Genomic DNA, 15955 nt, shown 5'->3' with positions numbered 1-15955 from the left:
TGTGAATACTCTGGGCAGTAGATAAGCCAAAGGGCAATGCAGAGAACTGATAATGAAAATCTCCAGTTCGAAACCGCAGATACTTTCTGCAACTTAGCCTTATAGGCACATGAAGGTAAGCTTCCTTGAGATCCAAAGTTACCATCCAGTGATCCTTGCCCAGCAGAGGTAACAGTTGCTGTAACGTCAACATCTTGAACTTGGGAATGTCCAGATAAGTGTTGAGGAGAGATAAATCCAAAATTGGTCTCCACGTGTTCCCCTTCTTTGGTACTAGGAACAGGCGAGAATAAAATCCGAAGCCCCTTTCTGATACAGGGACTGGCTGAATGGCCCCTATCTGGAGTAACTGAGAAACTTGCTTGTGAGCCTCTTTTCTTTGTGTAGGAGGAACATCTGGCATGCCTTTGAAAGGGGCATTGTGTGGAAATAAAATCTGTAACCGTGATGAATGATATCCAGCACCCATCTGTCTTGAGTGATTAAATCCCAATTTTCTTTGAAAAGAGATAATCTTCCTCCCAAAGGAGCTGCCAGGCGAGAGTCCACTGGCAGCTGAAAAGGCAGGTCATTGGTTCTGCTTACGAAAGGACTGACCCCTGCCCTCACCAGAAGTCTGAGCAGGTGAACTGTCTGATCTAGGCCTAAACGAACCTTCAGCCCTGCCCCTACCACGTCTAGACCTACCCCTAGACTGGGAACCATAAGCAGGATATGTCCACCCCTTAGCAGGCCAATTTCTACTAAACTTGGAGGCTGCACCTGCAAAAATCTTTAACAGTCTGCATAGACTTAGCTTTGTCCTCCATTTTCTTTAAAACTGCTTCCACAGGCGGTCCAAACAACACATCAGACTGTAAAGGAGCATCCAAAATCCTGGTCTTAACATGCTCAGCTAAATTCTGATCCTTCAACCAGGCATGTCTGCGAAGAACAGAACTAGTAGCAGCCACCCTCGAGGAGGCCTGAACAGCATCAAAACCACACTGCAAAGAATGCTTACCCACTTGTTCAGACACATGAACCAAATCCAGCAATTCTTTACACTCAATACCTTCCGCCAAAGCATCCACCTTAGATTTCAATTGTGAAAGGAGATAATTCTGATATTTCAGCATATGAAACTGACAATTCAACGCCCTCATGGCTAGAGTGGAAGAAGTATATACTTTCTTACCCCACCTATCCAAAGCCCTTGCCTCTTTATCAGAGGGTACAGGATTTTTAACCACAGAAGCTTTAACACCTTTAGGCCCCTGAGAAACAGTTTCTGGGTCCGCCCTAGGACTCTTAAACAAATACTTATGAGCTTCGGCACCCTATAATACCTATCAGGCTTAACAGGAGCAGGAGGCAAGGAATCAGGGTTCAGAGAAGCCTCTGCAAAAACATCCTCCACCACATTCAACACAGGAGGAATAGCTAAGGGCCTATGCTGGGGCAAAAACAAGAATTCGCTAAGCCTTTTCTGGAGTCAGAGTAATCTTGGCCTTCCCATTTAAAGTGCTCCCTCATGGAGTGAAGAGTCTCTGAAAATGAAAAATCCTCAGGAGGAGAAGCTGAAGGAGTGGAATCATCCACATCAGAATCAGAATAAGTAGGAAACTCTTGCAAGTCTTCCACAGAAGACTCTGAAGCCTGTGAACACTGTTCAAAACTATCAAACTCCTGTTCCACCCTAGGCCTCTTATCAGGTGGGGGCATAGAACCTCTAATCAGAGTAATCAAATCTTCTGCCATTTTAAGCATATGTTTCTTAGGCACAGAGCCCGAAATGCTAGGAGAAGCCCCACAGAAGCTGAACTTGGCCTACCTCTAAAAGAAGCTTTGGCAACAGAAGGAGAGGCCCTAACTACCTTGGGAAGAGAGGGAAGAACAGTTACCTGAGAAGCCCCCTCAGCTTGGCCTACCTCCTGAGAGGGCACATCCTGTAACAGTAAAGTATCTGCCTGAGACTCCATAGAAACTCCTGGCAAAACCTCTGGCTCCCCTGAGCCTTCTAAAGGACCGGCGTCCGGGACTGCGGTTCCTCACCCCTAGGCTTCACTGTTTTGTCCTTGCGCTTCTTGGATGAAGCAGGCGTCGGAGCATCCGACGGCATATTATAATTGCAACGCTTCCCAAACACTAACCTAGCACAATCAAGCCTCCTCTTAATAGTGCGCTTGTTAAATCTAGCACAAGAGCGGCAACCAACAACGTCGTGCTCAGGCCCTAAACAAGGTATACACAATGTATGATAATCCCTATGCGGTATCTGTTTCCCACAAGAAATACAGTTATTCACTTTTTCTGACATCCGGTTAAATACTGAGGCAAGAAAAAACCAAAATGTTCCCCAACGGGGTTACTTAGCCAACTCTGATTTCGGTCTGAAACTCCGGTTTCGGAAAATCTCAGAACGCCAACCTGCACTCGCAAAATTGCTTCTGCATCGGACCATGCGGCAAAAAAGACTGGGGAAATGACGTCGGTCATGCGCATTAGTACCCTGACGTACTGACGTCAGTCTAAGGCGCCATGACCGACGTCAGCCTTATACTCTGGTATTCGGGCCGACTGGGACGCGGACTATACCCAATAGTCAGGACTGCAGCAAGGGAAGACGAAGAACATCTGCTGGTCTATCTACATATTCTATGGCTGTGATACAAGAATGCTGGAGTAAGCCCAGAATGTAGGAACGGTGGGAGTCTGCAGTCCAGCTAAGCACTTTGCACTTGCAAGCGAAGAGCTCAAGAGAAGCCCACTTATGCAAGTACTGTTTCTTGGACATAATTACACACACAGAGAAAACATACATAAAATGTGCACCAGCTAAAGAATTCTGCAAACCTTACTCTGAAGTAATAAGTGTAAGTCTCAGCTGCAAACCATGGATTATGTCGAATTTGGGGAAATCTACAGCAAATTGGTATCTTCTCAGAGGAGGCACTTACAGATGAGGAAAGTGGAAACAGCCTGGTGGCGCAACAGAATGCGACAATCTACTGTTAATCTACATCACTTACACTTTACAAAGCAAAGAAGTGAAAATCACTTTTGATAAGAAATAATAAATGCAAACGCATACCTCTAACACATACCTCTAAGACATGCTTTACCACAGCATCAGTTGTTCCAAACAGATCGACTCCTGTGATTCCTCGGACATCAGATTCCACAGCTCCAGGAGACAGATTTTTCTTCCTCAGTCCTGATACAGGGCAGCAGTGGAGGAACCAAAACATACGTTAAGCAGGAAAACAGGTTTCATGAGACAAGTACGGCCAGTGGAAATATGATGAAGAACTGTTACCTGCTTACACTGATACCAAGTCTACCTGAATGGTAAATCACGCACTCTCAAACAAATGTTGCTCTCTATTCACTTTATTAAATTTTAAAGCAACTCAAGTTGGCATAGAAACTGCAAGACGGGAAGCAAAAGCTAATTCAATTCTAGAAACATGCTCTCGTAGTGACGACTATAAAGACAAACTAATGTTCAGAGCACTACACTCCTTTAAAAGTGGACTGCAGACATGGAAGACAATGCAAAATAACTAGTTTTTTTTTTTTTTTTTACAGCAGACATCACATAACACGGGTCTACCTCGACAGTTAAACGGGAAGATGGAGGCTTACAACTAATTTTGCAAGGAACTTAGTCAAGGTCAATTAAGAATGATTAATCCAAAACAGCTAGAATATCTGCAAAACGTAAGGCTAACTGCTGGACAATGATCTACAATGCATGTTGCCGAGCCCTGAAACATTACGGATAGGAATCAAGACAACACGTTGAAATGTATTTACATTCAATGGTACACAAAAGGCCAAGATGTTTTTTTATTATAACTACATTACATTCTCCTCCCTCAGTACACAGCACATCAGCCAAAAACGTCCTCCAAAGTGTGCATCTTGTTCCAAATCCAAACTCTTAAAAAAGTATCAGTATTTACAAGTGAACTAATCAATGCAAATCATTTCTTCCACTAAAAATCTCACTCATTTTAAGAATGCAGATGACTCAAATATGAAGTTATGGACTTATTTTAAATGTTTGCCAATAAAAATACACACATAATTTAGTCTCTGAATTTAAGGAAAGGTATGCTTTTTCCCCCATGTTTGGTACTGTGGTCCAGGAGGAAGGAACAAGTAATTATTTAAGTATCAGCTGCAGCCACTTTAAATATAAACAGCTTGTTTTACTGCAGTAAGGAATTACTGGTCCCTTTGAAACTGCAGGTATTTTCTGAGGGTTGGAATTCTTAACACTAAGCACATTCTAAAGGCCAATTTTGGCCAAAGATGCATGTGTTAAGAAAATAAACATTTCATTGTAAACTAAGCTTGCAGCAGCTACTTTTTGACTTATACGTGGAAAATTATTTCTGAGTTTTTTTATGTTATGGCTAAATGTTCTGACTACTACAGTAGGTTAAATATGTAATTATACAATACAAAATGTTGTTCAACAACTAGAATATTGTACTGCACTGATAAGAACAGCAACAGCATCTGTTACTCAAGAAACGGAAATGCAAACAGTTGTTCAATTTTATGTACTGGTCAGAAACGTGCAATCTTAGCTCAAGAAAGGGGGTTATTCTAAGCCATAAGACAAACCATAGAAGCACAACATATGAACAGAATGTGGAGCTTTCATGCCTGAAGAAGAAAGACAATAGCTGCTGATTTCCGAGACAACTGAGCAGTACACTAAACTGTTCTGGAAGTTTCACATTCTTTTCATTAAACAGTGGGCTTTGTGGAGACTACGCAGCAGACAATAGACCCCTCTGTCACTCTACTTCTACCACCCTGTCATACGCAACCAGTTCACTAGCATTTATGTTGTGCCAATCAACATGCAAATGATGGAAAAATAGTAGTATGGATGTATCCAAGCAAGGATTGGACTTCTCCACAGTGACTACACAGTTCTGCACCGAGCCACAGAACAGATACTTAGGAAAGAGGTCATATATGCATAAGCAGACCCTCACCAATAGTCTGTGCATCACATGCACAGAAAAGACCAGGATTAACATGTTACCTATTAAATGGTTTACAGTACAAAAAAACATGGTTCCCCACTGACAATAACTTCAATACTTCTGTAGAACAATTCAGATCAAGTTACATTACTGAACCATAAGTGCAAACACTGACAGAAAGGGTAAACGTCACAATGCCAATAGGGTCTGGCAAATGAGGAAACTGCGCCTTAAATGAAAAAAAAAAAGTGTTTTCCTAATTAACAAAAAAGAAAAAAGAAAAAAAGAATTTTACCAGTAGATGCATTACAACATTTGGTCAGAATGCACAGAAAAATAAACATCAAAATGCCAATGAGCTATCAAACATGGCAGGATTTATGTCAGATTCATCAACAAATGAAACAGCTACTGTACTTCTAGAGATCACAAACAAACCATCAATGAAATAACCAGGCTCCTGTGTGTGTGGCAAAAGATGAAGCACAGGAGCAAACAGAGCACACACCTAGAAAATTTCTCATGCTGCTGCACACATATATGAGGTGGAAAAAAATTAACAAGGACCAGCATTTATCTTAGAAGTATGGGTTATGGTTAGTTACAAATTAAAATGATATACTGTACAATGTTTAAATTACAGTAGTGCAGGCAGCATGCACAAAGCAAAGCATTACAAACAAAACAAGAAGAATGAAAAACAAACTGTGCAGACTTTCTTCAGTGGCCCAAGCAAATGAACCAAGACAGCCAGGGTGATTAGATGCCAAAAAATTAAGTAAAAGATAGTGCTGACATGGGGGTTAACATTACAAGTTCAAACACAACTTGGGTTCATAGGCAAGTATTAGGCAAGCTGCCTTAGTGGACCATTTTAAGCCTAGCCAATATCCCTTAGTGAGAATCAAACCTTGTACCTCGTTTGTGAGGTAAATACCTCAACTATTATGCAAACCCCTAAGTCAGAGCATTGGAAAGGGTGAAGGTAGTATGCTACAGATGTGCAACATGTACCCCAGGAGAGCAAGGATGCCCAGTGCAGCATGGATATCAAACTAAACTACCTATCTGTGATCAGATAAGTTGAACTGTTCTTCCTAAGGAGAAAGCAAACACAAAAGGCAGACACCACAGTGGCACACCTGCTCATTCTTTAATCACCGTGGGACTACACAGCAAGGTAAATTAAGCGGAGGTGAATATTATAGTACTAAATAAGATTTAGAATTCTTAAAATTTCTCTGTGCACATCTCATACGTGCTTCAAGTAAGTAAAAAGGTCTTTGTTATCTTGTGGCTTCCCCATTACTACCTGTATTCAAACTGGAGATTTTCTATCAAACTATATGGCCAGTTAGGCAAACTTCGGTCACAAAACTACTACTATAGATATCCGAGATCAGAAAGGTATATCAGAAATGTGTACCTCCTATAGATTCCTTCATGGATCACCTTCTTACCTCACTTAACCTATCTGACTTCCTTCACATGTCCACTAGGCTTCAGCATGTCCTGCCTTACCAAATTAGGGAAATCAAAAGTTTCACTCCTAACAATGTCTTCAAAAAAAGGTGCAGTGTTCTGATGCTAAGTGTGAGTGTGTGTGTGTGTGTGTGTGTGTGTGTGTGTGTGTGTGTGTGTGTGTGTTTTTTTCTCCAATACAACTAAAATAATGAAAAACAATACTCGAGTAACTAAGCAATCTGGCACATGGTACATGTATTCATTAGAGACCCTCTATACATAGAATGTACCACTTAGGGACATAGCTGGTATTTGTACTGTTCTCTCCATATATCGCTCCACTGAAAACTGGAGTACAAATTTCCAAAAAATGTCTTCCCCTCTAACAAAATATGACTGCACAGAGGGACAAGTAAGAGTATAAAAGATGGGCACCGGGCAATGGTGATCGCTTGGGTAAAATCAGGTTGTAATTTCAACATGATGCTGCAAGATCATCAGTCAAGCAGATCCCAGGTTTGCATTTAATAATACTTAACACAGATCAACATTTCTTATTTTTAATGTTACAAACTAAAACAAAGATGGGACAATGGAGCAAATTGGGTATTGCATTCTGTACTCTCCACATCTCTCTACAGGAAACTAAAAGTTAAATCTCAGGCGAGTGCTTAATATCACCCTGTGGGGTAAGCAAAAGGGTCTATCCATATAAGCTTTCTGAATGGCATACATACAATGTTGTTGTTGTTTGTCTTTCGGCTTTTCCCGGTTAGGGGTCGCCACAGCGGAACTCCGGTCCGCTAATGATTGGCAGTAGATTTTCATGAATGCCGAGGTGTCAGCTCGACATTCAACCTCCTACGAAGGCACGCCCATATACGCATGTCCATACATACAATGCTTATGGGAGTATTTTTAGATTTTGTGATCATCACCTCTTCAGATGGTAGACATTTTATGAAAAGAATCATGCTAAAAGTAGGAAACAAAGTGAAATGTTGAAAATAATTAATCCCAACCAGGTGCCTTGCATCTTCAGAGAACGCAATTTACCCTGAAGGTGCCACATCTCAGCCAAAAGCATACACAGTTAGAAGGTTCTCAAAGACTAAAGAATGCCAGTTCTACATAAAAAGGAGTATGCAGTCATCTGATATTCATAGGAAAAAGCAGTGCAACTGAGACTGCAAACAAGTCAGCAGCTTCGTGTGATACAATCTACAAAGTGGAACTTCACTATCATAATTACTTGCCTTTAATCCAACCCATTATATATATATATATATATATATATATATATATATATATATATATATTAGCACAGAAGACACATTCTTCACTTACAGCGCATGTCACTACTAGCATTCACTAAGTATGTTACAGCTGGCTTAAACATCTAGAAGAAAGGTTACTGGTAGCATTCACCAAGTATATGTTACAGCTGGCTTTATTAAACAATTAGAAGAAAGGTTACTGGTAGCATTCACTAAGTATATGTTACAGCTGGCTTTATTAAACAATTAGAAGAAAGGTTACTGAAAGCATTCCACAATCACAGCCGTTAAAACTATGCACGTCACTTCCAAACTTCATGCCTGAAAGGATATGGACGGCAGAATAGTTCCACGTCCTTCTAGATACAGAGTCATGCATCACAGGTCATGTGTTCACATCTGCTCTGTTTTCATGAACTCTCTCAAGGTGTTCAAATGGTTAAGAGTAGTAGTTTAAATATGTAGGAGTAAGGGTCTATCCCTCATGGTAGTCTGACTTATGCAGTTAAGATCCTGGCTGGCTTGCAGCAAAATGGTAGTCATTAGCTGAAAGCATTACAGACTACATTACCTCACACACAAATGAAAAAATAAATGTTGGAATATTTGCTTTCTGTAGTATTTCTCAAGTCCAAACATCAGATTCCCTTCGGCAATCCAAGAAAGAAAAAAGGGTGGATCACAGAATTTTGTTTACTTCAAGCAAACTAGTTCAAAGAACCTCTTACTCTAAAGGGGTACAAGCACAGAAAGGAGGGCTTTTAAAACAACTGAAGACCACCCCTAACTAAGTTCATCCATTTCTCCTCCAAATAGCTATGCTACAAATTCCACAGAAGCACCTCCTTAACAACTACTGCATTAAGTCCATCCCATGCATTGCTGAATTCAGACACCTTTTCTAATAAAGTTTTCAGGAAGGAGTCATTAATGTAGCACAGTGGTTAGTGCTGAACTTTCTCAGATTCCGTCTAAACAGATTGTTCTTTAACTGTTGAGATTATTCCTCAAGGTCATAACAGACACACACACACAGACACACACACACACAGACACTGTGCTGCTGTTGTACCATGCAAGACAAATGGCAGCAAGTCAACAAACTGAACCAACAAATCTCAGTATAAGGGCCAAACTCTGTGTCCGGAATGGATGAAGTCCTGGCTACTACCTAGAAGCTTCAAGTCTGTGCAGCAGCTTGGACAATGGAACAGCCAGGTAGTGAGAAGATCTGAGCGAGTCTCTCAAACAGGTTCATAAGTCATGGGGGAGGGGAAGTGGTTCCCAGTTGGCCAAAATAGTTCTGGTGCAAGTAAAGGTTTGTATGACACCAGCTGCAGACAGAGGATGCGGACCTCCCAAGCAAGCAACAGCAGGCCTTGTCTGCACATGTAGAAGAGTGCACACCAGCAGACAGGACAGAACAGGATATCCTTGTGGTGATGCAAGTGCTTATGTCAGTCACCAACAGGTGAGGTTATGAGCTAAAGAAAGCCTCTCAGTTGCCAGGACACCAGCAAGGGCAAAAAAACACAAAAACCCTCATGACTGCCTGTATGACAGCTTTATAAATGCCTTGAATCCCCCTAACGTATTGGGTATATCTCTAGCACTGAGGAATGAATGGGTTGAGTCTGATTGGAGGTGACCTGATGGTTGTCAGGTACAGGGCCAAAAAGATACATAAATACTTAAATAAATAAATTTCTGCAAAACACTCTCATGAGAGTCACTACTTATTTCCCACAGATGAAATAAACTACAAGAATAAAAAATCATAAGCCTATGTCAGCATATCCCCACTAAGGTATTTGGGACAAGTATCTTCCATTAAAACCATTTAAGGGTCATTAGCATTCCCTTTCACCTTTGTCTAGCTCTGACACAGAGATGACTTAGGCATCGGCCCCCTCAGCTTACAAATTTTATTATGGAAGACACATTTAATAAAATATAATTTACTATTACACTTTCTATAATTAATATCGTGTAATACTATTCACAAGTCTTCAATGAGAATCTAAGCAGGTGAGGAGGAATCATTTTTTCCTCTGCACAGCTGTTGGGAATTATGGGAAAAGTGAGCTTCCAAATAAATAAGACAAACTATAACAGACTGTTCTGAATCTCCAACAACAGAAAACATCAGCACCCCTGTGCACTAGATAAACAATCCTGCAAGCTAAATAATGCACACCCAACTAAAAACATCACTTAACTATGTGGTCAATGTAATATAATAAATCATCACCCTTGAATTCTGGCTCAGTCCACTCTAAGAACCTAAACCCACAAGTCAGAACAGCATGAGGAACAAACCAGTTCTAAAAAGATCAGTTTCATCTTTAAAAATTAAGCAGTCCACAAAGTAGACCTACTGCATAAAACAAAAGGTCCAGTTTGTATATAAAGTAAAGCACCAACATGGAATTTGTAATTTAATCCTTCCTCATAGTTATATACTACAAGAAGGCAATGGCTATACAACTGAAAGGCACCTGGAGAGAGTGAAATAAAAAAGTGAGCAGAAATGCACACGCAATGACCTAATGTTCATAGGTTTGATCAAAAACAGCTGAAAGTTGACAGAAAATGTTTCACTGATCTGTCCCCTTCCAGCTGTCACCACCTCCTTGCTGGTCAGTGTAGACTAAAGTGTGTAGCCCAGGTGTAACTCTACAGTGGCAGGACAACCAAGATAAACTTAACTTTGGCTCATTATCATTTAATGCCCTAGCACTGAAGATACTTCCCAAGGACAAAAAGACAAACATACTGCATAATACAGTACCTAAGATTCAAATAAATCATTAAAAATATAGTACCCAAGATTCAGATAAGTCATTAAAGGAGATCTGCACCCACAGACTGAAAATCATGTTTATTTCATAATGTCTTGATGTTTCCTACATGTTATCACTACTTTTAGAAACTCTATATACTTAGTTTTAGATTTTTCAATGCAAAGTCTGTCCACAGGGTGTCCGATATCTTGATTTTTTAGTCTACCTCTAGGTATCCCACAATGCAGTGCTTAACTTCAAAATATTACACCATAGTCCTGAACTCCTGTCAATGCATTGGCTTTACATGTGTTTTCACGTATACCCTGCTTTCTTTTTAGTCAGTCAGGTTTAATTACCATTTTTTGCTTTTCAATGACTTCTTAAAAGATCAACATGGATAATCACACAGAGACGTATTCTCAATGCCTGTTACTTCTTTTTCTTTCTACAGTGGCCAATTTTCATTCTTTCATTATGCCCAAGTTGTAGTCATCAACCTCATCTCCCCTCCCCCTGAACACCTTCCCTTAGTACCTGTCAAAGTGGCAAATAAAACAAATGTAGTATTTTATAATATTCTCTGGTGCAGTCCACAATGAGCGGACTCAAAAAGCAAAGGACTAGAGAATGACTGGCCATGAACTGACCTTCTAACTTAGACCTTGCAGAATTGCAGAAGCAAATCTCACCCTAGACCTGGATGTAACACCAGCATCACGCCTGTGTTTTCAGAAGGTGAGGCCCGTGTCCGATGCAGAATGGACACTTATCCCTCTGGTGATTCTGTGGTAGTATGCCCCGGCACTGGCTTTCCACAGGCACAAAAACAGAGTCTACAGACAAGTCATTTAGACAGCATCTGTGTTTACATGTCTTCATTTTCTGTCATTTGCAAAGTAAAAACAGTTGATTTTTTTAATTTTGTCCAAACAGCATCTCAGCCACCAAGGCACATTGAAAGCATGCAATGCTTCTCCTTGTTCTGGGGGTGTACAGAAAAGCCCATGGCAGTGAAAAGTCTAATTTAAGGATATCTTAATCAATACTTTTGCAATTAATGAGAAGTTGGTGAAAAGTGGCACCATGACCTTAAAATAAATAAATAAATAAAATAAAAAGTAGTTCCCTGCAAATCGGTCTTTGCAGTTCTGGGATTCTCACAGCAGATGTCAGCGCCACACTCCAAGATAAGTGAATGGAACCGAAGAAGCAGATTCAAAGGAAACTAGGTTTAGCTTCTTTAAAACTAGTGAGATCACATGATGATGCAATGTCAATTATGGTCGGTCCATGATACAACACTCATTTCACAAGCAGCTGAACTCAGAATAAAAATGAGAATCCACAGGTAGGCAGGCCGAGATAGCAAAAACATGAAACTTGTGAGGATATGCAATGCAGGTCTGTTTTGAAAAGGTCTGACAGATATTTCAGGAACAGTGACACTTGGGTTGTGTTCAACTCTTAGTCCCTGGATAAGCATCAAAGTAAGAATTGCTATGTTGCAAGGTGGATCCCCTTCAGAAACTAGAGTTTTCAGAACCTCTAAATTCACATTGTCGACATATGACAGAGTTTCCAAAAACTCAAAGCTTTTGAATGGAGACCATGCTACAGTGATGATTGGGAAATTTGCCCTTTTCCTCACTGTAGTGCGATCTCAAAGTTGGTATGTATAATATACAAGGGCTGGGAGGGATGCAAGGGAGCTTGCCCCCCTTTAAAATGTAGGAACATGTAAATTTTTGTTGTTTTTTGAAGATCAAGTTTTCAGAAACTCAATTATATCGTCTCAACAATATGAATTTCGAGTTTCTGAAAACTCAAGCTTCTGACATGGATGCTGCAAGGTAAACTTCTTTGCGGTTTCCCAACCTCCCTAATTATACTTGGTATGTCCTCTGAAAATACAAGCCTGGCGGGAATGAGTGCCAGATCACCCAAGCTGTCAGCCTTTACAGTAATCAAGATGGGTTCCATTAGTGACTTTTTTTCTGAATCAAAAGTCCCACACATTTCTTTCAGTTTTATCTTTGTTAGAATTAACACCAGTGAGAACAAAGGATACCTGGGCCAAAGCAGGGAACAGGGCTATCAATATGACTTATGGCCTCCCCTCCTTGATTTTTTTTTTTTACTCTTTGGCCCCAGTTCCTGTCAACAAATCACATCATTCATGGCCAATGGGCCCAAAAGTTCCCCCATCACTGGGGTAAGGGTCAAACAGGATAGGCCAACCCTTAGACAGGCATCAGGGATGTTTTGAGGGTTGTCGGCTTTACACTCTATCATTTCCAGAAAACAGTCAGCGGAAGTGAAGGGAGGCATGCAATGGGTCATCAGCACTGGTCACCCCTAACTTCCTTAAAGGATGTTGTTAACTAGGAGCTCAGTCTTCTCCTCTCAAGTGCAGCAAGTGGTGTCCCCAGTCTCCACTGGAAAGTCACACCTTCCCTATGTGCTCCCCAAGTGCCCACAACGATCCACACTCCTCCAGGAAAGACAAGAGGGCCACATCCATTCATTCCCCTCTGTCCTCCTGCCTGGATCCTCCAGTGCCCGGGGTGCTACTTGGACCCTGATCAGCTGGGTCACAATTAACAGGCTCCATCTCTCAGCACCACAGAGCCAAGCCACACCTCTTCATCCTTGTTCTTCTTGAATACCCAAGTGATTGGGGTATAAAAGGAAGGAAAAAGTGTAAAGAAACAGACCTGCCAAACTGAAGTAGTAGGTATCTATTCTCCAAGGACCTACAGCTCCTGTCTTGAAATGCAACCTTCTTTGCTACCTGTTTTCAGAAGAAACAAAAAGTTATATTGCTGGGACACTCTTGGGACAGATCCAGGAAACACTTCCCTGTCCAACAGCTACTGTTCTGGGTCTACCAGAGACCCACCAGCCAGTCTTCCAAAACATTAGGTTGTGATGGCATGTAGGGACACTTGTGGTCAGGCCCGATTCCTGAATAAACTCCCATGCCTGTACAGGAGAGGGCTCCCTCCCCAATTGTTGATATACAACATAACTATGGCACCGTCTACAAGGATTTGGTCAGGTCACTGTGCCCAAATCTATTTCAGGGCTTTTTATACTATGATAAAACCCATAATTTCTTTCACATTTTTTTGTTAAGTTTCTCATACTCTTGTTCCACATGCCCTAGACTTTCAACAACTGCACATGGACTACCACCCCAAAATAAGTTTGAGGAGTTTACAGAGAGTATCCTGGGCTAGTCAGAAAAGTTTCCCTAAGTTAAGCTGAACCTACATTTCCTACCATGAGAGTTCTTTCTTTACACAAAGTAGAATAAAATAGAGGGCTACCACTAGCTGGGAATGCTGTCACTATCCATTTCTGAGGTACTGCTGCAAATTCCTTAAAGTGAAGTCTTGCCTCCATGTACGCATGATACCATGTACCCCTGAAACATGAGCATTTTCAATTGTGATGTAATTAAGAATTTTTTTAGGCTTGAAAGGTCCAAAAATCACCTCCACATGCCTTCTATTCAGGGTACTTAACACAGCCTGAAGTAAAATCCTGAGTTTTCTTCTCATTTTGGTGCCTTTACTATGGCCCCTGGTTCAGTGGATGTATAACTAGGGGCACTTGACCTTCTGGTACAAAGGGGACTCCCCAAAACTTGGGTCTGCTTTGAAAAATTCAATTTACGTAGGACACAGGATGGAAAAGTACCACAGTACTAGTCAAGTACAAAAACCAGATATGCCAGCATAACTTTAAATTTCTTGTTCTGACATGCATGGAAGTTTAGGCAAGTTGCTAGTTCTGCTGAAATTTTACACAAAGGGGTATTAAACTTGACATGGAAGCTTCACTGCTGACTAGCCTTGTGTACGAGTGAATACAAGTCCTGGAGTTTCCACGAAGGACACCAATAGGGAATCTAGAAAAACTCATTAAAAACATGCCTGGGTACACTTTTATGTTAAACAGAGGACACTGATGGAGTCTGACCTTGAACAATGTCACATAAAACTTCAATGCTCAACCCTGGTCTTGACTATGATCATATCAGTGTCACTGTGGCTGACCCCCAAAGAGCAAAACTGGATGTCAAAAACTTACAAAGATAGTAAATGAGGAAGACACAAGTGCGGTGTGGGTAGAGACCCATTTAGGTCAAGACCAATCTACAGATCCAAAAGGGGTAACATCTATGATCCTAAAGTTTGTTGCTTGACCTGGAACACAAGGTGAAGTCAAGGTCCTTGAAAATTAGAGGTGCAGTACTGGTCAAGGTCATAAGCACTGTCGATGTGGACAATGGCATTGACCCGGCATGAAATTTGGGATCAAAAAAGGGGTCAACCCCCAAGATCCTTGAGTTATACACTTGACTTGAAACCATGATTAAAATCAGTATGAAATTGACAACAGCACTATTAAAAATGGGAGGAAAAAAAACAAATAAAGGCAACATCACAAGCCAGATAAATATATGACCACAGCCAAAAACAAGACTGAGCAGGGTTGATGAGAAGGCTATGCTGAACAGGTTTAACTTTAACAAAACATATCTATACTCATGAAAAGATACCATGAAGAGTTAACATCTGCAAAAAGCTAAGAAATGAATTATTTACGGTGGTGTCAAGAACAAAAAAAAGGAATGGTTTATGTTTAAAGAGGTCCTGTTTTCAATGATCCTGACCTAACAGTGCATCAAGGAAACTAACTGTATATGTATAGCAAGAACACTGTCAAAAGAGACTTGTGAATGCGGCGGGAATATGAACAGACAAACTAGTAAATACTGATCCTGATAGAGAGGATAGGGTCTTCCTCCTGGCTCCTTCTTAACACTAGTTAAAGCCACTGAAAATCTCAACATGAAACTCAGAAAACATGCCCAAAAACACTTGTAAGGAAAAAAGCTGGAGTCGTGTGTATGACCAAGTCTCACACACACTTCAAAACAGCTCTGTGGAAGGGTCCTTAATTGCACAGCATTACAGGTATAAAAGGAGGGATCTTTCTCCTTGCTCATTACGGTTCTAAGTCTCATCTTTTTCCTTCAGATTTACTGTTGCCACTTCTCTTACTATTTCTTCCAGTAAGCTCCTAAATCTGCAATTTTACTTCTAGAATCAGGTTTCTCTCCCCAACAAGGCACCAAACACCTCTTTTTACTGATAGTTATTTCCTGTGTTATAACAGTAAAATGCCTCCACACTGTAGGTTTACACCAGGGACCACACTGTTTACCCCACATACATGGGCAGCTCACCGGAAATATCCCAGACGCGAACCGTTTGATCCAGGCTGGCCGACACCACAAGGTCCTCTGAAGGGTGGAATTGAGCACACATCACATAGTGGTTGTGTCCAGTCAGAACACTGAAAGATATAGAAAGAGAAACTGCATTATTAAATTTTCTTATTACGCAGGTTATGACAAGCTTATAAGCAG

General features: G+C 40.9%; 1 protein-coding gene across 1 annotated transcript in view; it reads right to left on the bottom strand.

The window, feature by feature from the left end:
* Positions 1-15955, bottom strand: part of COPA (COPI coat complex subunit alpha) — a 915755-nt gene that overhangs the window by 754579 nt on the left and 145221 nt on the right. The window contains exons 6-7 of the mRNA XM_044059531.1: positions 15773-15882; positions 3087-3196 (exon numbers count right to left, since the gene is read on the bottom strand). Of these exons, the coding sequence (XP_043915466.1) occupies positions 3087-3196; positions 15773-15882 (220 nt within the window). The remainder of the gene's footprint in view (positions 1-3086; positions 3197-15772; positions 15883-15955) is intronic.

This window comes from Protopterus annectens, chromosome 17.part0 (genome assembly GCF_019279795.1).
Source record: "Protopterus annectens isolate FY-2018-M chromosome 17.part0, PAN1.0, whole genome shotgun sequence".
Taxonomy (NCBI): Eukaryota; Metazoa; Chordata; order Ceratodontiformes; family Protopteridae; genus Protopterus; species Protopterus annectens.
Note: the sequence above shows the minus strand (reverse complement) of the source record. Positions and strands in the feature narration are given on the sequence as shown.